The sequence below is a fragment of the Rutidosis leptorrhynchoides genome, chromosome 9 (genome assembly GCF_046630445.1).
Source record: "Rutidosis leptorrhynchoides isolate AG116_Rl617_1_P2 chromosome 9, CSIRO_AGI_Rlap_v1, whole genome shotgun sequence".
In the NCBI taxonomy this organism is placed as follows: domain Eukaryota; kingdom Viridiplantae; phylum Streptophyta; class Magnoliopsida; order Asterales; family Asteraceae; genus Rutidosis; species Rutidosis leptorrhynchoides.
Window position 1 is genome coordinate 219,507,299 of NC_092341.1, and position 23,676 is coordinate 219,530,974.

The 23,676-nt window shown below is 33.1% G+C and overlaps 3 protein-coding genes across 5 annotated transcripts; 1 reads left to right on the plus strand and 2 right to left on the minus strand.

Annotated features, from left to right (window-relative positions):
• Nucleotides 1–289: 289 nt before the first annotated feature.
• Nucleotides 290–2,980, plus strand: LOC139868531 (probable inactive receptor kinase At5g16590). Its single transcript, XM_071856869.1, has 2 exons — nt 290–1,562; nt 2,376–2,980. Exons 1-2 carry the CDS (start codon nt 290–292, stop codon nt 2,978–2,980), a joined length of 1,878 nt encoding a protein of 625 aa, XP_071712970.1.
• Nucleotides 2,981–3,478: 498 nt separating this feature from the next.
• Nucleotides 3,479–14,695, minus strand: LOC139866565 (uncharacterized). Of its 3 annotated transcripts, none has more exons than XM_071854837.1 (7): nt 14,057–14,695; nt 11,190–11,324; nt 5,997–6,331; nt 4,369–5,113; nt 4,199–4,295; nt 4,059–4,113; nt 3,479–3,965 (listed from the first exon to the last, which is right to left on the minus strand). In XM_071854837.1, exons 1-7 carry the CDS (start codon nt 14,541–14,543, stop codon nt 3,894–3,896), a joined length of 1,926 nt encoding a protein of 641 aa, XP_071710938.1. In that variant the 5' UTR covers nt 14,544–14,695; the 3' UTR covers nt 3,479–3,893. The 3 variants fall into 3 exon arrangements, with proteins under 3 accessions (XP_071710938.1, XP_071710937.1, XP_071710939.1); XM_071854836.1 differs by having other exon boundaries at nt 3,480–3,965; nt 5,997–6,334; XM_071854838.1 differs by lacking the exons at nt 11,190–11,324; nt 14,057–14,695 and adding an exon at nt 6,553–6,627 and having other exon boundaries at nt 3,482–3,965; nt 5,997–6,334.
• LOC139866554 (uncharacterized) lies at nt 6,585–8,885 on the minus strand. The gene is made up of 3 exons (XM_071854817.1): nt 8,859–8,885; nt 6,903–8,529; nt 6,585–6,763 (listed from the first exon to the last, which is right to left on the minus strand). Exons 1-3 carry the CDS (start codon nt 8,883–8,885, stop codon nt 6,729–6,731), a joined length of 1,689 nt encoding a protein of 562 aa, XP_071710918.1. The 3' UTR covers nt 6,585–6,728.
• Nucleotides 14,696–23,676: the final 8,981 nt, after the last annotated feature.

The following is a 23,676-nucleotide window of genomic DNA, read 5'->3' on the forward strand; positions in this document are numbered from 1 at the left end:
ATATGGTGATATTCATATGTTTTATATATAGTTTAACTAGCGGTGATATTTGCATCATAATTTCTGGTAGATCCTTCACAATTATGCTCTAATGAAAAATATATTACAATTCATTAGAGTATAGTTGTGATGTATTTATAAAACATTATCAATTAAGCCATAAAGAAGAATCAAATGACAGTTGGAGACAAAGACTTTATACATATAAAAAAATAAAAACCTGTCACATTTTCCAAAATAAATATATACTCACTGCATCACTCCCATTTTGTCCCCTTAATTTCTCACCATGAAATCCGGACACCTTCCATCCTTCTTCTTCTTCTCATCATTATTCCTCTTCTTCAACACCATTAAACCCGATCTCGCCGCCGACAGATCAGCGATCCTCGCCATCCGCTCATCCGTCGGCGGCAGATCCATTCTTTGGAACATCTCTCAACCCTCCACACCATGCACATGGCCTGGTGTCGTTTGCAACAACGTAACGAACCGGGTCGTGGAGCTCCATTTTCCCGGAATGGGCCTATCCGGAGTACTCCCATCAAACACACTTGGCAACTTAACTCAACTCACTACACTTTCACTTCGTTATAACGCGCTTTCTGGACAACTTCCACTGGATATTTTCTCACTTACTAATCTTCGAAACCTTTACGTTCAAAACAATCTTTTTTCAGGCCCAATTCCCGATTCATTTCAACCGCTTCAGAACCTCATTCGTGTTAGTTTCGCTGGGAACAATTTTTCGGGCCAGATTCCTAGTTCGGTTAATAACTTAACTCGTTTAGCTACTTTTGACGTTTCAAATAACAAACTCACTGGTGAAATACCATCAAAGTTTGTTACTTTTCCTGAAAATTCATTTTCTGGGAACTTATTATGCGGACGCCCACTTTCACCTTGTAATAATAATAATAACAAAAACGGGTCGGAAACGTTAACGGGCTTGACCCATTCTAAATCGTCTAACAACCTTTCGGGTGGTGCAATTGCCGGAATTGTGATTGGATCTTTGTTCGTTTTTGTTTTAATTTTACTAGTTTTATTCTTTTTATGTTGTAACAAGAGAGATAATCGTGCCCAAGCGTCCAGATCGATAGATGTGGGCCAGGGACAGGGTCAGGGACATGGAGGGAAACATGTTGAAGTCGAAATGCCACACGACAACAATGCTGATAGTTCGAGTAGTCAATTTCCGTCTGCGGTAATGGGAAAAGGGAAATCAGGTGAAGTTGGTAACAAATTGGTGTTTTTTGGTGCGAATAAAGAAAATAAAAAGTTTGATTTGGAGGATTTGTTAAGGGCGTCTGCAGAGGTTTTGGGAAAAGGAACGTTTGGGACTGCGTATAAGGCGATTTTAGAAGTTGGATTTACGGTTGTTGTTAAACGATTAAAGGATGTTACAATGAGTGATAGAGAATTAAGAGATAAAATTCAAAGTGTAGGGAAAATGAATAATGAGAATTTGGTTGCTTTAAGAGCTTATTACTTTAATGGTGAAGAAAAGCTTCTTGTTTATGATTATTTGCCTACTGGAAGCTTATCTGCACTCTTACATGGTAATGTACTTTATGTCCTTTAATTTTTTAATTTTTGTAATCAAAATGAAGATTGAGATTTTCATGTTTTTGATCATGGATTTTGAATCTTGTTAGTCAAAATGAGCTGTTGTTAACTTGTGTTTTTTTTTTTCAGATTTAAGATCTGTTTGTGTTCAAACACATGGGACTGTGAATTTTTAATGCTAACAATTATGATTTTTTATTGATAAATACTAGTAGCATTTGGGTGCACTTGTTTTGACTTTTCAAACTATTCCATATTTTTATTTTATTTTTTGCAATAAATTAGCTTTTTTTTTTTTTTTTTTTTAAATTTTTTTTTTTTTGGCAATAAATTAGCTTTTGTTAATTGTATATAACTCAAAAATTGGACTCATTGTATTATATATATATATATATATATATATATATATATATATATATATATATACTAAAACTTGACGCTATTGCAGTCGTTTTAGGCTGTGAGCATTGTCTTTTAACACCGTTTACTGGCATTATAATATTGTAATTTCGATTTTTATAAAAATACTGGCGCTTATGTCAGCACGGTGTCAAGGTAACGTTATTATTATTTTTTTTTTTGGTTAAAGTATAGAGCTAAACTATTTTCTATAGCAACGTGCATGCTATTTTTAAGCTTGTTTGCAATTTCCTATCATTTAGTAAACTAGAGTTTTTTTATTTTAACTTTTATGGTGAAAGTGTTACTTTATTTAGAACTGTAAATATTTAGGCTTTTAACTTTATATATGGTTAGCACTTGAATAGTTGGTATCATACTAAACTTGAAAAAAAATCACACAACAGGTAACAGGGGAGCTGGAAGAACACCATTAAACTGGGAAAAACGATCGATAATCGCTCTTGGAGTAGCTCGAGGAATCACATACCTTCATTCGCAAGGCACTAAAGTCTCACACGGCAACATAAAATCATCAAACATCCTTTTAACTCCAACCTACGAATCTCAAGTGTCAGATTTTGGCCTAGCTCAACTTATGGGCCCTACCACAGCCACATCACGAGTAGACGGGTATCGTGCACCTGAAGTAACCGATAGCCATAAAATTTCTCAAAAAGCAGATGTATACAGTTTCGGTGTGTTACTATTAGAATTATTAACAGGTAAAGCTCCAACACATAATGAAGATGGGGTTGACCTGCCGAGGTGGGTCCAGTCAGTGGTCCGAGAAGAGTGGACTTCAGAGGTTTTTGATCTCGAGCTTTTGAGGTACGAGAATGCTGAAGATGACATGGTTCAGTTGTTGCAACTGGCTATTGAATGTACGGCTCAGTATCCAGATAAGAGGCCGTCGATGGTTGAAGTGACTAATCAGATCGAAGAGCTTTGTCACTTGAACGGTTCACAGCAAGATCAAACCCCGCCCAATGAAATCGTAAGCGATTCGTAACAGTAATTTTGCTATATAGAAATTCTGAAATATTATTTTGTTCTTTGCTTATCATATAAATTGATTTGTGCATTTCTTTTTTTTAAATATCTCGAAGATGTAACTTGTATAATTATTATTATTTGGACTTTCACTATAAAGACAATTTAAAACATCTTCATGTTGCACAATGTCATTTAACTATTGTCGATCGTGCTATTCGTTATTCGAAAACAAGAAATATTTTTATGCAAATTATGTAGCATGAAGCGACTCCAAAATATCCCCATACTAAAATTTGAAAGTGAGACTTATACAAATATCAAAACCAACCTCCACTAAACCTGTATCTTTTAAAATAATCATTTATGTGATTTTTTGAATGAATATGATAGCGATGCAGATCTCATAAAACTCTGTCAGTCAAACCTCAAGAGTTGGTTGACAGAAGTTTTAGGTATTCTTTAAGAAAACATTTAATTTAATATAATGTTTAATGTAAATTATATTAATGCACGAAAGGTCCACAAAACCATATATGCATAATGCACATTAATTATGATCCAAGGTCCACTTCCATTTAAAAAACGACTTGACCACAGGGTTCACCAGTATCCACCTTCTACAAGGCATAATTAATCCACATAAGTTCACTCAAAAACCACAACAAAATTTAAAGTACAAGACCAGACTCAAAAACCACAACAAAAATTGAAGTACATAGACCAGACTCAAAAACTAGTTCTTCTAAATCCATAACAAGAGTCAAAGGACAAAAGAGACTCAAAACACCAAAGCTCCGGAGAGGCGGAATATCGCACTCTTCCCTGAGTCAGTTGTCTCAGTTTGACAATCAACTAAACAACAAGCTACGGTAATTTAACTTAGACAGTTTCCCGGCAAAAAAGTCTCCAAAATCTCATTTTTGTAAATCTTATCCGCTCCTGATATCCCCCTGTTCTTTGCGAAATTCCCTTACGATGACAGGTACACTTGTTGGAGGTATCTAAAAACATGAACATCAGCATAGATATTAGCCACCACAAAAACATAAACACCAAACCATAATCTAAATACGTGTAATAGCAATGACACTCACCATGCCATAATCTGTTATAATCAATGATACATAATCTGAAGGTGTTACATCATACCTGTTTCATTACAACAAAATGTATAAGCATCAATTATATAACATGGTGGAGAAAATTTAACTTTTAACTATAGAATTATCCTTACGTTAAATTAAGAAGTTGAAGATTTTCATTATCAGCAACATCCTTCAAGTAGTTGATCTCCTCCCGCCCAGAAACTTTAGAAATGGCATCTGGGTTCCCTGCAGTTACATGTTTGATATATTAGAATCTAAGTGAAAATAAACTACTGCATAAGGCAGTAAGTAGATTTACCAAGTTCGTTACAGCAAATTGAATCGAGCTGCACTCGTTCATGAAACTTATACGCTTCACAGCATACGATAACAGGAACACCGCAAGCATTAGCAACCATAGCAACACACGCAGTCCCGACTCGGGAATAAACCGTCCCATTTGCCAACACTGACGAAGCACCGAGAAACAGTCGAGTGACTTCATGCATGATATACGAAACAGCGTTTATATACACATACGTGCAGCTGATACCTTTTCCCACAAGCCTCCTAAGTAATAACTTCCCTTCAAGTTTCGGGCGGGAATCAACTATAACAACACGGAACTTTTTGTTAAGTTCGTGCGCATGCAATAATATCATCTCGACTGCTGACGAGGATCCGTATGTAAGAAGAACATCCCCGTCTCGTACTTTTGTAACGGCATGGCTTACGATAACTTTGTCAGCTAGGATTATTTTTTCGTTTATGAAACGATTGATTTCGGATAAGATGTTGGATTTTGCTTCTGATTCGGAAAGAGTTAGAGGTAGGTTTGCGATTCGAGTTTTGACAAACTTGATTGCGTTTCCCATGCTGATGGAGAGAGGACGGCATTCGATTAGATATGAAACGTAGGTATTGATCTTTGCAGTTAAGTCCCTGTTAAGAGCTTTTTCTGGTGGTGCTGAGTACTCCATAATCGACTCTTGAAATGCTTGAAGCATTGCAATGCAACGAGCGTTTCCGCCAGATATATCACCCGCCAAATACCTTAATCCAACCTGATTAAAAAAGACGCACCAAGATTATTAGTCATACCACATGGACTTAAAAAAAAATTAAAAAAAAGAAAGAATCAGTTCTAAATAGATTGACGACTCTTCCTAACGCAGGCTCAGCTCTAGAAAGGGTAGAGCTTGAATAGCTAAAAATATCCATGTAAAGCAACCTTAGTTCAATAGCTCGACTAGCTAAAACATAATACAAAAACATTGTTTGACAAAACCCTGCTTAGTAAAACATGAACTTGAACTTGAACTCGAATCAAATTGTAATGTCTTGAGCTCACTTGAATAGAGTTCAAGCTCAAATTTATGGATAAATACTCGACTCTTGAAGTGTCAATATGTCCAACTTGCTTATGAATAAGTCATAATCAAGAAAGCTAAGTAAGCCTACCTCGTAAATAATTTTATCAAAAAATTGGATTGTTGAAGTAATAACACGGTTTATATATTCATACTTAATAGCATGGTTGCAAATGGCGGTTGCAGCGGCCATTGCGACTGCCGTTGTGGCAATTTGGTGACTAACCCATCCCGTTTGGCCATTGCGGCAGTTTGGCGACTAATTAGTCCCGTTTCGCCCAAAAATGTCTAATTAGTCGGTCAACGCTATAAGTTAGGTCAAAGTGGGGAAAAGTCGGCCAACGTCAGTCAGTCAAAAGTTGACTCTTTGCCTGGCATTGTTCTAGTGTAAACGAAAATCCAAAGCCCATCTTAAATTAGCTGGGAAAAACGACAACTTACATAGTATCCCATAAAAAATTAATTAATAAATGTACTATAATAATAGAATTTTTTTTTTTTTTTTTTTTTTTTTTTAAAGGCAAACACACACAATTTTTTTGCGAGCATGAAAGACAACGAAGTTGTAATGAGTTACCTTGTAAACAGCAGGGTGAACTGAATTGAGGCAGAAGAATTTCTTTTCAAGATCAGGAAGCTTTGTTCCATGTTCGTATTGAGGTAAATGTCTAAAAAGCTCAACTCTATTCCGGACTTCAGTTTGTTTAACAACTGCACGCTTTTTAGCTTTCTCAACACGAGTTGTATCATCAAACTGCATTCGTGGATGAGGAACGTCTTTCTTTCTGTCTTTATCTATCGACCTATCACCTCCCCTTTTTTCAGAAGCAGCAACCGAAACATTGTCCTTTTTTTGAACAGGAGCCTTAGTGGCTTTTCCAGCTTTCATGTTTCCTGAATCGGCATTGCCTTCTGCTGAATATGCGAAAAACAAGAATAAAAAAACGCAGATGATAAAACTCTAGTCATTGTGAGATTTTTTTTGTTTTTGTTTTTTTTTTTTTTTTGAAAAGCAAGCTAATTTTATTGATAAGGAAATGATACAAAGAGGATTACAATACGAGTAACACTAATTTGAGTGAAACTCGAGGACCTATACTAGACATAAAGTAAGAAACTAACAAGATGAATACCCTAATTTCGGAGCATTATTATCAAACTTAACATCAATCGCCAATAACCATGCCATCTTTATCAAAGTTACCAAATCCAGCAGCAATCCATTGAGTCCTAAAATACTTGAACTCGTGTGGTTGCCATTGATCGATTACTTCTTTTCCTGGAGGATTATGTTTATCCAAATAACTTTTTAGTTTCTTTTTTTCTGAATTCCGTAAGTTCCACCTATCATCAAATTTATCATTTATAGATTCTTCAATTATAATCTCATCAGTAGTACCATCAGTATTACCCTCATCATCTACTAATACATAAAAAGGATTGTTTGTTTCAATTCTATCTTTAGAATATGTCTTATTATTACCTTCACCATCAATGCCCTTCCCTTTATCTCCTTTCCTCAAAACATTATGATTTTGACTTTTCTGGGACTCCACATTCCAATCTGTTTCCTCCACATCAATATTGTCTTTAATACCATAATTATTCTTAACTGCATTTTGCTTGATACCTTTTGCTTCGGTTGACTGCCTTTGACTTTTATTATTATCAAAATTCAACTTCTGAAAAACCCTTCCTTTCTTACCAACAACTTTAAAGCCATCCTCAACACACTGGTTATTTAAATCAACTGTTTCACCATCATTGTTGATTTTCAAAACGTCTTTTAACACTTGTGCCGATACTTCATCTTCTGTTTTAGGCCTAATTTTACAAGTATTAAAAGAGTGGCCAAACACTTTGCAATGAGTGCATGAAGGCGGTTTCCATTGATAGGTCACCTCAAGTTTACCCACTTTGGCTGGAAAAGAACCAATCACAGGATAGGAAAATTCGACAAAGCTAGGAAGGTCATCATTTGCATTGACTTCAGTCAAAACTCTAGCAAACCCTAGTCTTCCACTTTTACTCAAACATCTCTCTGAAGTAACTTTGTCCATCAACATAGGCCTACCAATACCACTAACAAGTTTACCTATACTTCTGCCACTCCATAGTTCAATTGGAATATTGTGAATACAAATCCAAATTGGGACTTTTTCAGGTTCAATTTTTTCAAGCCAAACCTCAGGTTCCCACTGATTCACAAAAAAAGGAACATTATTAACTAACCATGGACCACTCTCAAGCACCTCCTTCATACCCTTTTCACTTTTAAATTTGCATAAATAAAATCCTGCAGCTGTTTTCATGATTTCTTTAAGGTCATACCTCCACCACATTCTCCTTAGATGGGCATTAACAACCCTATAATCCATAGAAGTTCCGATAAAATACCCATATAATTGAAGAGAAAATACACTACCGCCCTTCTTAACCTCCTCAGCGGAGAAAACAACTCTCTTTTGACCATTAGACATTAAAACAGGTGGAATGAATTCCATTTTTAATTCCTCTTCATCTTTGTTTTGTTTTAAGAAGTCAGCAAAAGTGACGTTTGGATTTACCCATGCTCTTGGGGTTTTATTATCTGCATTGCCTTGCCCATCACTAGTCTCAACTCCCTCCTTTGTTACAGATTTAATCCCAGGAACAACATTATCATTATCACCACTATTATTATCCTGCATATTCATTAATATTACATCGCCACCCAATGTAAATTGGGAGAAATCATCAGGAACAATAATTGACTCTCTAAAACCATCATTCTTAAATAACTTAACAGCATTCTCAGCAGCAGCCACTAGGTTTACATCAACCTCATTATAACTACCATCTGTTGAACTCTTAAAGAATACAACAGGATTAGCAGAAACAGTCGGCTTAGCAACAGCAATTGTTTCACCAATAGATTTAGCAATAATATCATCATTATTAACTACAATATCATCAATAGAATGATCAGTTATAGCAGAATTCTTACCATACCCACCTTTCTTCCTGTTACCCTTGCGTTTTTTAATTACTTCAGGGAGTATTTTTTCATTAACAGGAATAGAAGAATCACCAGCATAAGGAACAAATTGAGCACTCTTCTTTTCTTTAAGCTGTTTTTTAATTACTAGTCATTGTGAGATTAAGCTGTTTGAATGTGTATTGTGCAAAGCGATTACTTAACACGTAATGAAATGAATATTCCGAATAGCTGGGTTGTCTTGTATCTACATACTTTGGCCCAGAACAATCACTAAGTCACATACACAATAAATTAATCCAAATACACAATAATTTTAAGCCGAAGAGGAACGATTTAAATAAGAAAGTTGAAAAAAGGGAAACGGGTCAAACAGATTATAAGCCTCCTAATGTCTACTTTTAATACATAGAGCCTAAAAATCATTTTGTCATATCCATAGTACCACTGTAATAACAGTACCTTTTTAATTGTAATCAACGTACTCATTATGCATAAAATATATCAACAAAAAAAGTTTTAGTGGGTTAACCCAAGCCTGTACATTTTGTTTCAGACAAACAATGTAATCTTTCAACTACAACCCATTTTAACCTGCTACCGAACCTGTACATCTTGCGAGTATGGATGCACATCAAGACACCTTGTACGGAAATCAAATAAAAAGTAAAAGACTCTGTTGAAAAAATTGGAGCTATTCAGGAGAACTTACATTATTTCCACCTAAATCCAGATGATATAACGAAATAGAGAAACACAATACTTAAAAGTCCCACTTTACGCCTTTTATTCATATTCATAAAAACATTATTTTAGACCCATAATCTTTATTACTGTAAAAAAAAAAAAAAAGGAAAAAGATAAGAAAATAAAATAGTTGAAAACCCATAGTACGTTATTCATTTAACTATTCCAAAAAAGAAGTGTTTGGTGTGTTAGGAAACTAAGAGAGAACGCATCTCTGACACAACTAAGCACCAACTGGTAGACCAAAATTGTAATATAACACGTCTCTGACTAAGTATTGAACAAATAACAGTGTAGTGCATAGTATTCATTTGACCAAATCATCAAAAACTGTACCAGATATTATCCGGAACGAAAAGGTTTGAGAATAATATAAAAGAACTAGGGAGAAAAAATGTTAAAAAACAAGAAAAGAAAAAAAACAATTGAAAGACCTATGGCCTTGGTGAAGTTATTTTAACATGAGACACTAAGAACTAGGGGAAATATTCGGCTAATATTTCTCTTCAAACATATCTCCCATATGTGAAAATTTGGAGTTCGAGAATTATTTGAACCTTACACAATAGCCTACAAAAAACTACCCTTGATTATTGTTGTCTTTTCGTTTCACCCCAACTAAAAAAAACGGAATTGATCAGAGATATCAAAAGACAACACTCCATTTATTTACTCTGTTTTTAAAATCCAAAACAAAATATGCTTATTTATAGCAATTTCTTCTCATTCTCTCCTCAATAAAACTTTCTTTTATTGATTTTTATACTCGTGAAAACTCAACATATATTAATGAGCCACTCCTACATAACATGCATCCAAAAAATCATGTCACTGAACAAGTAGAACACTTGGAGATCAAAATCTGGAACAAAAAGAAACCATCTGAAATATAACTAATCAATCGATCATGATCAAGTTAAAACAAAAATTTCTGTAAAATTGTGACATGTGGTTTCCCATCTCTTTAGGAGATCAAAACAAACTATATTGATTTCGAGGTGCATTTTATCAAAAGATGTTGGTTATTACGATGATTCAACTATTAATTTGAAATCTCTTCAGAAAATCCATTTTTCATAAAACCAAAAGAGTAATAAATTAGATTTAGATTCATTCATTATTTGCGACTCTTAGCCCTCTCTATAATGTCATTGTTTACTCTAATTTTTCAAATGTAACTCTCATCTTAATCCTCTACAATTTACCCAACTCCTTATAATGATAATCTCTCGTCTTGTCTACTTCATAAACACATATACGCAATGAGTTGTTGACCCTCATTTTCTCTTATCTTCATATTACAATCGTCATATTTTCACACAACTTGTGTGTTTGTCAAAATAGTCATATTCATAGCATCTCATGGACTCATTCATATTTTAATTATAATAAACAGCTTTAACCTATTGACTTTGGTTATCGAAATTACAAGACTTCTTCCCAAGTTTGCAAAACTCGCTACTCGGGGAGTTTAGAGGGGTAATCATTTATATTTAAATAATAAATTTCAAAATTATGTGTAAAAGTAGAAGAAATTCATAAACATTAACTTTAACAAAATTGTCTAAAAACATTATCGTTCATTTGTTTAAAAACTCTAATATTCTAGTTTAAATTTAAATTCATATTATAATGTCGACCAATTTTGACTTTGACCGAATTTGACCAAGTAATCTGATTTTGACCCATTAACCGACGTTGGCCGATTAATTAAACTGAATTTGGAAAATCAGATCAGTTTGTTCTTAATAGGGAGTAATCGGGGATTAATCGGGAGTAATCAGGGTTGTTTACAACAGTGCTTCTTCCTATCAGGAGGAACCATATTTCTATAATTGTATGGGTGGACCTTTTTCTTATAAACTGACTCCTTTGTTTGGAGTTAACTACCGACTCTAAAGAGTTTTACAACTACAAGTGGAGTTGTAAAAGAGTAGTTTAGCAAATTTATATATTGGTGGAGAACAGACTTATAGCTTCAGAAACTAAAATAGATGAACGCCATAAAGTACCAACTGCTAACAAATACAAGAGTTAAGGCGTCACCTTTTGCAGCAGCTTTTGCAGCTCGTTGAGCTTCCTGGAGAGCACGCCTTTCAGCCTTTGATGTTTTCTCTTTCAATGGCTTTGAATTTGCACCACGTCCATCTTGAGATTCACTAGATCTTTCCCCAACTTTTTCTAAGAATTTAGTATAAAATATATCAATCATAAATCATACTCTATCACAATGAAACAAAAATAGGGCAAGTATTTCAACCAATGATACTCAGTGTTGCAGAACTCAGAACTCGGAACTCGGCGAGGGTTTTGGCAGCTCAGGGAGTACTCAGTCAAACTCGAGATTACTCGGAAAATAGGCAAAAACTCGGAAAATCAGTCAAAATTGGTCAAGATTCGGTAATTGGTCAAAGTCAAACTTAGTCAACATCCGAGCACTCCCCGAGTTGCCGAGTACACCCTAAAAAGTCCTGACTGAGTACTCCCCGAGTAGAGATTTTTGCAACCTTAATGATACTTCACTGCTAGAAGAATGAAATATGTCATAGAAGGTCAAACATGACAATTTCAATGTCAAAGTCGATTTGAACGCAAAAAAAAAAAAAACAAATTTATTCCTATTTAAATATGAGATTATCAAAAAATCACATTTATCTCATAAACATTGTAAAAATCTGTGCAGTCATTTTAGCCAAACGAATACTAATTAATAGAAGTACTAAAAGTGCAAGTTTCTGTTATATAACTCTACAATAGATCTTATACTAATCATGAATCAAACTCACACAGCCATTCCTACCAAAATTAATCATTGAATTGAATTACCTTTACCTTCTAAACATTAAAAAAAAAATCAAATACACAGATCTTCATACCATTTATATCATTGACAGATGAAGCATTCGGCTTTATCAACAGAGAATCAATTAAACCCGCAGGTGAAGAACAAACAAGGTTTCCAGTTTTCGATTCAAATAATCGAGACAAAAGAGATGGAGATGAAGGAATCAATGTCTCGGGTCGATGTTTATCTGATGAGACATAAAAACCAACATTCCGAACTTTTGGGACAAAGTTTTCACGACGCGCGGGATGCATTTCGACAGACGAATTAGTGGTCTAGGGTTTAGAAAGTTCAGAGCTAAAGGACATAGGTATACGAGTGATTCTCTGAATTTAACATCAATACATCAGTGATAAATGACGGTCACAGTCAGACATGTATTTAATGTTAAAAGTGTAATTTAATCTTTTCCTTGTAATAGAATATATGCGAAATGCAAGAATTAAACTATTTACATGTAAATAGATAAGAGGAAAATAAATGCTGGTGGTCAAACATAAAAAATGAGAAAAAAAATAGGTCAAGATTAGTAAATTTGTGGCAAAGAAAAGTCAATGCAGATAATTATTTTGAAAAAAAAACTTTCACCCTTCCGAAATAATTGCAACTACCGTTTATAACATGTTCTAGGAAACAAACAATCCTTGTCAGGTTACACATATTAGACCGTCGATTTTGGCAACTAAGATATAATGTTACTTATCAAATAAGACAACAGAGCAAAATAAAAACAATTAAAACGGCAAATAGATACACGTGAATAGGTGTCAATATCAATATACAGTTTAAACGTGAAACAGATTATGAAATTAAGCTCCAAATGATCATACTAAAAAACCATACAAATACAATCTTCAGCAATAAAATTATGATTGGCTCTATTAGATTAAATGAAGCAGTTGTTACAATGCGGCATAAGATATCATTTGCGAAGTTTAGAGATGATTGACATAAATGATAAATATTACTCCTTTATTGTCGTTAAGTGTTCCTCGCAATTTAACCTTCTAGGGTGAAACATATGAAAGTGACTATTATGTTTTAATTACTTCATATTTATTTAGTTATGAGTAAATGTGTAATGTAAATGTGAAAATAATTTGATAAGCTAATTTCTAGGCAGATGCCTGTCGAGCTTCCGGCGCATACTATACATAAAAATAACAAACAACAAGGCAATTACATCACATTATATTGACGATTTATGTTGTTAAGATGCACCCTTAATGAAGTCCCATTCATAAATAAAGACATAGGAAAACTTAAACTAGAAATATTAGCTAGACATTCTCAAAAACTAATTTCAGCATAGCCTAGTCGATTTTAGAGATGGGGGCATTTTTAGATTTTGCAGATTCAATCCAAGATGGGCCTGGACAACATCTACATGAACTTGATTTACTTATCCGAGATGGGCCTGGACAATCTGATGTGGGCTGGTAAGGATTTCCCTAAAAGCAACATAAACTACTAAATACTGAGACCAGGTGTTATCGTAGCAGCCTTCACACAGAAAGGAAATATCCAGCTGTACATTACAAGACTCATAAGATAAAAGAAAAAGTATTGCATCGGCTCATTTGGAATTGAATTAAAAAGTAAGAATAAAAATATAGTCTTTGTAACTTTAAGAGTCTCTTGAATAAAGCAACATCAAATGATCACACGAGCGAAGTAACAATGTCTTAAATAGAAACATGATACTACACTCATTATTACCATTACAAATGCAATCTATTCTCCAAACAATTTTAATTGTATAGCATATTACGTGACAGTCGTGACTAACATTGACTACTACGTTAATGATTGCCACTTCAAGCTGCATTAATCAGTTTATAGAGTTCGGGTACCTAATTCCACTTATGATTAAACAACTATCAGAAATCAAATTACAGAAATAAACCGATACTATCTGCATTTCGATTTCGATTCCCTATTGCTACCTATAATATCCTAAATTCCACAAACCACAAAACCCTAATAAGTAACTATATATTACAATTAACAAATAGCAACTTAAGATGTAACACAATCAACAAAGTAATTTGCAGCCAATAAACATTACCATCCACATTCGGCTTCAAGTTACTCACAACCGTAACCGTAGTCAAACTCTTCGGTTCAACTTTCGGTGGAATCTCAAAAGCACCAGCAGGCAAAGAAGAGGCACACTTCCCTGATCCAACGAATCCACGGCTCCTTCGTCTCCCAGGCGAACTTGCATTCTTATCCTCCCAATCACCAACAGACGGAGACGAAAATTCGGAAGGATTATAACTACCAACAGGAATAACCGATTCACGATACAGTGACGAACGAGTTGGAGGGAATCCATCTGGAATTGGATGAGATGACACGTCAGATAGATGACGTGGCGGTGGAATCATGACCGGAGAGAGTGAGTTACCGGAAGGAGAGAGGTCGGATAACGGTGGAGATGACGGAGGGTTTTGTGTTAACGGCACTGATTGAGAACGGTCTGGTGGTGCGAAGAAACCGACGTGCCGGACTTTTGGGTCGATGACGGTGCGAGCGGCACGGCGGGGATCCATTGATTGATTTGGTTGAGTTTGGGTTCAGGTTGGGTGGAATTAGGGTTTAATTTGATTGATTGAGTTAGGGTTTGAATGTAATTAGGGTTTTTGGACGAAGATGATTAAGAAGAAGAGTGTGATTGAAGAGTGACGTGGACATTTGTTGTACGGTGTGTTTGGGTAAGTGACTGTACTATAGTTTAGTAGTTTGGAGTTGGAGTTTGGACCCTATCCGAAAATTGAAATGAGGATGACGTTCGATAATGGATTACCGTTGCTAGAATAAAATCAATCAATTCAATTGATCTAAACTAGTTAATAAATGGCTGGTGCGTTGATGTGGGTGCGTTTTAACTGCTATGTTTTTGTAGTCGATTAGTAGTGGGTCATAAGTTAATATTATTCGATAGCGTTACGCGTAGCGCTGAGTATTTACATCAATAAAATGGCTACGAGCACGCGTTGTAGCAAGTATAATCACGCGTTATCTTTGAAAATCAATAACGATGAAAAAAAAATTTCAAAAGAAAACCAAAAACAAATATTAATAAGTAAACAATTTAAGAAAACTAATGATAATGTTGCAATAAAAATTATTCTGTTCATGTTAATATTAGTCAGGTATATTTATATATTAAATTAGGTAGTTGCTTGTGTATATTAAAATTTTGAAATGTTTCAAAAATAAAAATAAAAAAAATAAATGAAAGCAATCACAAATAGACAAAATTTGTCGTTTTAGCTACTCAAACTACAAAATTTTGAGTCCTTTAGTACAATAAGGAGTAATGAAATAATGGTGGTATATATTAACCTCATAGGGAGGTTTTACCGGATTCGTTCAAGGACTTCTACCAGGAACACTGCTCGAATGGATGTGTTCCCGGCAACCGTCGATTGAGTTCGGGTTTTCGCCCGAACGTGCGTGTTACATGCAAATGATGAGGGGCGTTGAAATAAATGTTCTACTGATGCAAAAAAAATCGCCATTAAAAAAACGAAAAGAAAAATATAATAACATCTTAAAAAGCCTAATAATAAAAAGATAATAAAACTATTGTGAATGTTGAAGCGACCCGTCCAAATCCATAAGGACGAATACATCTACATTTGGTCCCATTGCGAGGTATTGACCTCTATATGATACGTTTTACAAAAATTGCATTCTTTTTAAAAGACAAACTTTCATTTCAACGAAAGTTTACAAATATGCATACCAATGATATTATCATGCTTCCCAAATATAATTGACTAATCTGTCATTCATCTATTAACAATCTTTTTGAACTCAAATGATTTGAATGCAACATCGTTTGAAATATGTCATGTACGACTCCAAGTAATATCTTTAAAATGAGCAAATGCACAGCGGAAGATTTCTTTAATACCTGAGAATCAACATGCTTAAAAGTGTCAACCAAAAGGTTGGTGAGTTCATAGGTTTATCATAAACATTGATTTCGATAATTTTAATAGACCACAAGATTTCGTTTTTCATAAATAACATACATGCATATAACAATCTGTATAAAAATCATTCATATGATGAACACCTTGTAACCGACATTAACATAATGCATATAGAATATTCCCAGCATACCGGCACTCGCAATCAGTATGCTATATACCGGCAATCGCAATCAGTATATATAAATATAGGCATAAAGCAATCTGTATAAAAATCGAAGTACTAAAGCAGTTCAAATTCTCTGAATGGGGCGTGTCAATGCCCATAGATATATCTTTAGGATTCGCGTCAATTAGTGGCGTTCACTAATTCTTAGATTACCAGACTAAAGGGGCGATATCCAGTATAATAATCCAATCGTAGAATGTTTTTAAGTACTTGTGTCTATTTCGTCAAACATTTATAAAAGCACATGTATTCTCAGCTCAAAAATATATATTGCAAAAACATTTGAAAAGGGAGCAAATGAAACTCACGATATGATATTTTGTAGTAAAAATATGCATACGACGGAACTGGACAATGCAAGGTTGGCTTCGGATTCACGAACCTATATCAATTATATATATTAAAACATATAATCGTAATCGAACAAATTTATTTATTATTTCAATTGTTATATATATATATATATATATATATATATATATATATATATATATATATATATATATATATATATATATATATATACACACACACTTTTATATATGTTTCATATAAGTATTTTTAATAACTAATTTTATTGTAATAATAATAATAATATTAATAGTAATATTGATAATAATAATAATAATAATAATAATAATAATAATAATAATAATAATAATAATAATAATATAGTTATTATAATAATAATAATTATAATTATGATACTAGTAATTATAAAAATGATAGTAATATTCATAAAAATAATATTAATAATAATAATGAAAAAAAATAATGATAATTCCAATAATAATAATATTGATAGTTTTAATGGTAATAAAAATATTAATTTTAATAAAAATGATAATTTTTAAAAAAATAATGATTCTTTTAATAATAATAATCTCTATCTCTATCTCTATCTCTATATATATTAAAGTAAACATACAATTAAGTGACAAATCACCTTAAAAATAAATCCTAGCCATCCAATCTTTTAATCATCTCTAATCACAGCCATTCATTTCAAAACCAACCCTTAATCACGTGATAATTGTTGGATTAAGAGGTAATCAGACAAAATTAACCTTAAAAAACGTACGGGGTTTAGCCCTAAAATTAGGGATCTTTCCATCTCAAATTCATTTGCAAGCTACGCAGTCTTCTTCAACCCTTCGAAACTCTCTCATCTTAAATCAGTAACACTCAGCTAATCAACAATATCTATATCACTCGGTATTCATCAGATTCAAAATCTCTAATTCACATATCCGATCAAACCCGATGAATATCACTCGGGTCTTTTCAGAATAAAACCACGATCCGTTCTTCATCGGCATTAAGCATCGAAGGTAAAATCCATCAGTTTGATAGCGATTTAATTATTCTGCCTTTCAGATATATGTATTTATATGTATATGTATATGTATATGTATATGTATATGTATATGTATATGTATATGTATCTATACGTGTATATTCGTCCTCGGTTTAAATCGTTAGTAGAATACTAGGGTTTTGAATTTTGAGGGCGACTTTATTGACATATGATAACTTGATTCCAGTGCAGGTTTTGAGTTTTGCCTGAGTAATTCTTTCTTTTTTTCGCCTTTTGATTGGTGCAGACCTTGGACCGATCTCTTTAACCATCATCTCCTTCTTTCATATCTCTTCCTAAAGCTAAGGTATTCAGCTAACAATATTTGTGTATTTAACATGCGTTCTGCTAATATTTCTCAACAATTGATTGCTTGAAGTTGAAATGACTTTGTGTTTTTGTTTGCTTAAAAACATAAATTTGGTTTGTTTGAAGTTGTTAACTCATTGATGGGATGAATGCATTTGGTTTTGTAAAGTTGAAATTTTCTTAAATTAGGCAAAATATATGTACCATCTTTGATGCACATTAGGTGCTCGATGAAATGACGGAGATGAATATAAGCATTCATTGCATATTTAAAGTGTTTAGTGTTTCTATACCCAGCATTGTGTTTAAAATCAACATCAGTCATAAAAAATCTACGCAAACATCCATTATCCATCTACATTTGGGTTCTATGCTTGAATTATTGAGGTTGTAGTTCTCAAGAGTTTGGTTATAGAAGGAATCTTTTAACAAGTACATGGCTTTGTTTAGGAGTGTAACTGTGTAAGCAATAAGGCTTTAAGATAAAAAATGATGTGTATGTGAATCTTGATATATTTATAAAGTACTTGGTATTGTTCAGGTGTCTAAGCAATAAGGCTACAAGCAAATACCTAAATCTATACATGCGAATTTAAAAGGTTATTTTATTTTGGCACTCTTATTGAAAGGTAAGGTTCTATTTTATATGAAATTTCATTTCAACATATTGATTTTCTAGGGTTAGGTTTTGCTAATTCTCCAATAAATAAGATTTAATTTCAGACAACTTTTTCTCATTTCAAGAATTGAAAGGTTGTTGTTTCGTGTTTTGTTTTTCATTATTTCTTCAATTTTATATATAGTAGTCGATTTGGTGTTTTAGTGTTTTATTATTAATTGTTACGTAGTACTAAAGATAGAAGATACAGAATAAATGTTTCTCTATCTCAATGATTCTTTTAAATGTCAAATAGCAGTGGAGTTTTATTGCATTATCTTTACAACAAATGGATTCGAGCGAGTTTCGATTTTAGTTGATTCCGGTATGTATTTCTTCAATTTCTTTTGTGTTTGTTGTAGCTCTTGATAGTAGTGATGGTATAGTATTACTTGGAAGATGACATACAATTCATAGTGATTAAAGATTGTGGTGGTAGAAGTCAATGTACTTAGAAGGTGCCGTTCTTTGGATGTTAATCTTATATTAGTGAAAAGAGGTATGTTTAGGTTGTTCACTTCGTATATTTTGGGATTCGTAATATATTAGTACGGAGTACTATAGTTACTGTGTTATGTATAAAATTAGATCCAAATAATCGATATGAATTTGAAATTCTATGTAAGTATTATGTATACTTTCTCCATGCAATTTTAGAGTTCTTACACTATTTCATTTTGTGAGTTGCGGTTTAAATATTCCAACTGGAGAGATCATAAAAGTTTTAAGTTACTTTTATAAAACAATAGTTTTATTGTTGGTCTGTGATTACTTTGTTAGTTTTTTAAGTTTGTCACTTCATTTCTGATGGATATCTCACTACATCCACCATTAAATGTGTAATTCATAATTAAATCTTACAGTCCAGTTTACTTCAATAAGAATCCAAGTCCCAGTACCAGTTAGAATCATAATATGTGTTATTCATATGAATGTATATGTGCATGGCTTATTGTAAGACCCGTTTATTCGTACGATGTATATATATATATATATATATATATATATATATATATATAGTAAAGAATTTATATATATATATATATATATATATATATATATATATATATATATATATATATATATATATATATATATGTAACGAATAATTATATGTATATATATGCATGTACGCATAAAGAGTGCGAGCGTTGATCGAGGGTTGTTATACAAGTTCTAAAGTGTATGTGCGTTGCATGAATGAAGAGTTCGAAGCGTGTACGAGTGGAAGGACTCGAGTACGCGAAAAAGGGGCAAAATGGCTATTGAGCCGCAGCGTGGGACCAGTGGGGCGCGGCGCGACATCACGTTGATTTCACAAACAGTCGCTCGACAAAAAACAACCATCAGACATGCTGTTGGGGCGCGTCGCGGAGGAGGAAGGCCGCGGCGCGGCTCCTCTGGGAGTTTGGTTCCGGATTTTGCAATTTTAAAGGGAAAGTGAGGGCGTTTTGGTCATTTCGCATATTGGACAGATTTTATCCCCAAATCTGGTCCACTCATTCATTATTTTCTTTTTCATTTCCATTTTCTTTCTCACTTAACATGTATCGTTCTTCTTTGCTTGTGCGCCACAAAGTTGCATCAATTCTTGCACTTTTTGTTGAAGAGTTGATAAAGAAAGCTAATTGCTTTGCTGGTGTTTTTTAGGTAAGTGTTTCTTCTAATTGTCTTTGTATTAATAGTATTTTATGTTGCTAATTTTGTAATCAGTATGGAACCACATTTCTTGGGATGGCTGGATTAATCAGGACTCCAAGATACCATTTAAATAAGGATGCTCATATTTTTGGTGAATTCATACATAATATTCATTATACGTAACTTTCTATGTTAGTCTTATAATTTATGTTTGACTTGCATTATGTGTAACTTTCATACATAACTGAATTCATTAATCTTAATCTACATATTCATTTGCAGAGTATACACAACTGTAGGATGCATAGATGTTTACGACCTCAACCTTCTTTAGCTATTACGACTTGCACATCCTCAAACATAGGTATCCACTAGGTATGTAGTTAGCCATTACGACTTGCACATCCTCAATTCCATCTTTAAGGAATTAAAATGATCTGAGCCATTATTTAAAGAAATTGATTACATCATGACCATTAAAATTGAAACATCGGCTTAATAACATCATAATGGTAATCTGCCGGTCCTAGAAAGAAATAATAGTTTTTTGAGAGTTTTAAACTTATAAGCCGTTTGGTGCCCATTTGGACCCATCTGATCCTTTTTGCCGTTTTAGTATCAAATTGGGTAAAGGTTGTTTGGACACATCTACTATGTTGTCCTAGGTGTGTTTTCAATTTTTGGTGTTTTCAAAAATGAGATTTACATGTATTTTAATTAAACGGTTTGTTAAAAATTATTTAAGGAAAGGTGCATATTTTGACACGTTTAGGTGATTTTGAGGTTTTGAAGTTACCAAGACATTTAGAATATGATATTGGAGCTGCGGGATGATTTTCGGTCAAACGGGTCAACAGGATAAAAATAACGAGTCATCAACCCATTTTATGTTATTTTGGGCAAAAAAAGTTAAAATTACTCTTGGGTGTACTTTACGCTCTCGAAAATTAAAAAGGGTAATTTCCTATGAAAGCTAATTATTAAGTTAGAAATTAGATCCGACAACCTTCAAATTTGTATATGATGTGTTTGATTTTGTCGAGTCTGAACGGGTTTTGAACGGTTGGTAAAACCAGACTTTAATGTTGTATAAAACTGAAGTGGGTTGAAATTTCCACCTCTGATCAGCATTCTATGTCGATGTTTCTTGGTGAGACTTTGAAAGTCGTTATAGGTTTCTCCTAATACAATTTTCGTAATGTATAAATGTGATATTTAGGTGGAAGCACAGTTTTCTCTATAATGATGGCAATGTTGACCCAAACAGAGAGAAGTCTGAGCATGATGTTCTTGCAACTGATCCAGTTAATGCAAATGTGATGTTGGTTTTAAAATAGTGAAGATGTGTTTCAAGATTTAGGTACAAATTCTGCATAACTTGGGTCAACTTGCATTGAAGCACATCTATTTTATTTAAAATTCATGAATCTAATGTTCTTTGAATAATAAGCTGTCTGATTTTATCGTGCACGAAGATTAATATAATAATGTTATTGTTAATGTCAATGGAATTGACCTACAAATTCATCTATTTCTCCTTTTGATTTTGATTTTGATTTTGATTTTTATCGCATTTGCTTTTTTTAATAATTTTTTTTGTTCAACAGAGAAACTGTGGGTATAGAGTTTTGTACGCAAATCGGTTTTGTTACACTCAGTCATGGTGTATATGGTCCTTGCGGCAAACGAACTGTTGATTGAGCTTGCATATGCAACCCCCGGTATGGTTGTTTATTGTTATGTATTTGTGGGATAATTTGTTATTACTATGTGTTGTATTAGCACAACAATCACATATCATTAGCTGGTGCACCTTTATTTAGCTGCAAGAAGCTATCTTTATTAACCATTTGATGATATACTATATGTGTGAGTAGTTAAGTGTAATATTAAGATTAAACTTTTGTTTTTTAATGGGGGAAAGTACCATTCTGAAATGAAAACGATAATGAAATAGAATGCTTTTTTGTGTAGGTAATACATATCAACATTAGTGGAAGAAGCAAAGGTTTTGGGTTTGTTAGTATGTCATCGGTTGAAGAAGTTGATGTAGTTGCTCAAAAAATACAATGGCTATGTAAGTGTCTCCTATAATTGTAGGTTTTTTTTTTTATTGTTAAAGAAGATTAAAGTTAAGTGTTTTTTTGAAAGATAAAAGTTGGTATTTTTTGGAACTGAACTCTCAAATAGACTTAGAAATGTTAAATAGTCAAGAAAATTATATCTTGATTATGGGTTATTAAAACCCATTATACTTTTTCTAATTGGGTTTATTTAACCTGATTTAAAAATTATAAGTAAATCATGACCCAAATCAATTATTTAATGACTATATGGGTTGAGATAACCATCTTCACTTTGTATTTTGAGATCCATAATTGTGCTTTTCTTACTTAAGAATTAAGATTCACTATGATTTATTTGGGAATGCACTATTTGATGGTCAATTACTTGATATTCATTTCACAAGATCGTTTTTCTTGGTGTAAAAAAGGATGTACCACGATGTTTCAGCGATTGACCGGGTTTTTTTATGAACTTGAAGTGGATGATTGAGGTATGTTCATGTTTTATGTTTTTACTTTAAATTTTGAATTAGTAAGATAAAAGAGAGACTATAAAACATAGAGCTCATTTATCTACTATATTTGTTAACAGCTGGTTAATACATTTATTTTTCATTGATGTTGGTTTTATTGCATTGTTGCATTTTTCTGTTTTACTAATGGATTTCAGTTTCTTGATTTGTGTATTGGTATTGTTGGCAGTCAAATGGTGGTTTAAAGTGTTGCATGTTATTTGATGTTTGAACAAAATAACCATTATCAGTTATTTGTCTTTTCAAGTTGAGGTTTGGTTTGGGAGGGTTTTCATATTGTTCATTGTTGATAGTGTTATATATAGATTAAGTGTAAGTGTATTGCATATATAGTATGCGTTTCTTTATTTTGTTTGTTGTGTTAAAGTTATTCATGTTTTTCGATAAATATTGTTATGTGATTTAGCTCAGATTTGGGGAGTTCTGATGTTAATTCTAAATGACAAAGTTCGAAGTAAATCATTCATCGTTGATAGACTTTGTAGATTTCGTTGACGGTTGATCACCTTTTATTGTAGTTAGTAGCAATTGAAAGCTCAAATTTGGAAGCAGAGAAGCAAAGACATTTATATTGCTTTACACATATTGTTTGTGTATTTTACTTTCTTAGTCTTATCTGAGTTGAAAGGTGTTTTTCAATTGATGGATATCATATATACCAAAGCAGTTATTGTGACAGATTTAAATAGTTTATGTAATGAATCTTTGCATACTTCATGTTTTTTTTTTCTATCTATTTTGTGGGTTACTTAGGTTTTTTTTTACTACCTATACAAATTGTTATTTTGTTGTATTTTGTATGCTATCTCTAACTAAATTCTTCTAGAAAAATTACACTGGTATGATAAATGTGCACCATTTTGAAATTATTATCAAGTTATAGAATTTTATACATGTTGCAGGCAGGTAGATAAATTAAGCGCTGTTACCTTGAAGCAATCTGTTCATCCA

Coding starts and splice junctions, on each gene's coding strand:
- LOC139866554 (XM_071854817.1), bottom strand. CDS start 8,885: ATGAGTACGTTGATTACAATTAAAAAG. Junction 8,530..8,858: donor CGTTGATTACAATTAAAAAG/GTACTGTTATTA, acceptor ATTAAAAAACAG/CTTAAAGAAAAGAAGAGTGC. Junction 6,764..6,902: donor GAAGGGCATTGATGGTGAAG/GTAATAATAAGA, acceptor ATTTGATGATAG/GTGGAACTTACGGAATTCAG.
- LOC139866565 (XM_071854836.1), bottom strand. CDS start 14,543: ATGGATCCCCGCCGTGCCGCTCGCACCGTCATCGACCCAAAAGTCCGG. Junction 11,325..14,056: donor CTTGAAGCCGAATGTGGATG/GTAATGTTTATT, acceptor CTAAATTCTTAG/AAAAAGTTGGGGAAAGATCT. Junction 5,114..5,996: donor TTCACCCTGCTGTTTACAAG/GTAACTCATTAC, acceptor TTTTTTAATCAG/GTTGGATTAAGGTATTTGGC.
- LOC139868531 (XM_071856869.1), top strand. CDS start 290: ATGAAATCCGGACACCTTCCATCCTTCTTCTTCTTCTCATCATTATTC. Junction 1,563..2,375: donor CTTATCTGCACTCTTACATG/GTAATGTACTTT, acceptor ATCACACAACAG/GTAACAGGGGAGCTGGAAGA.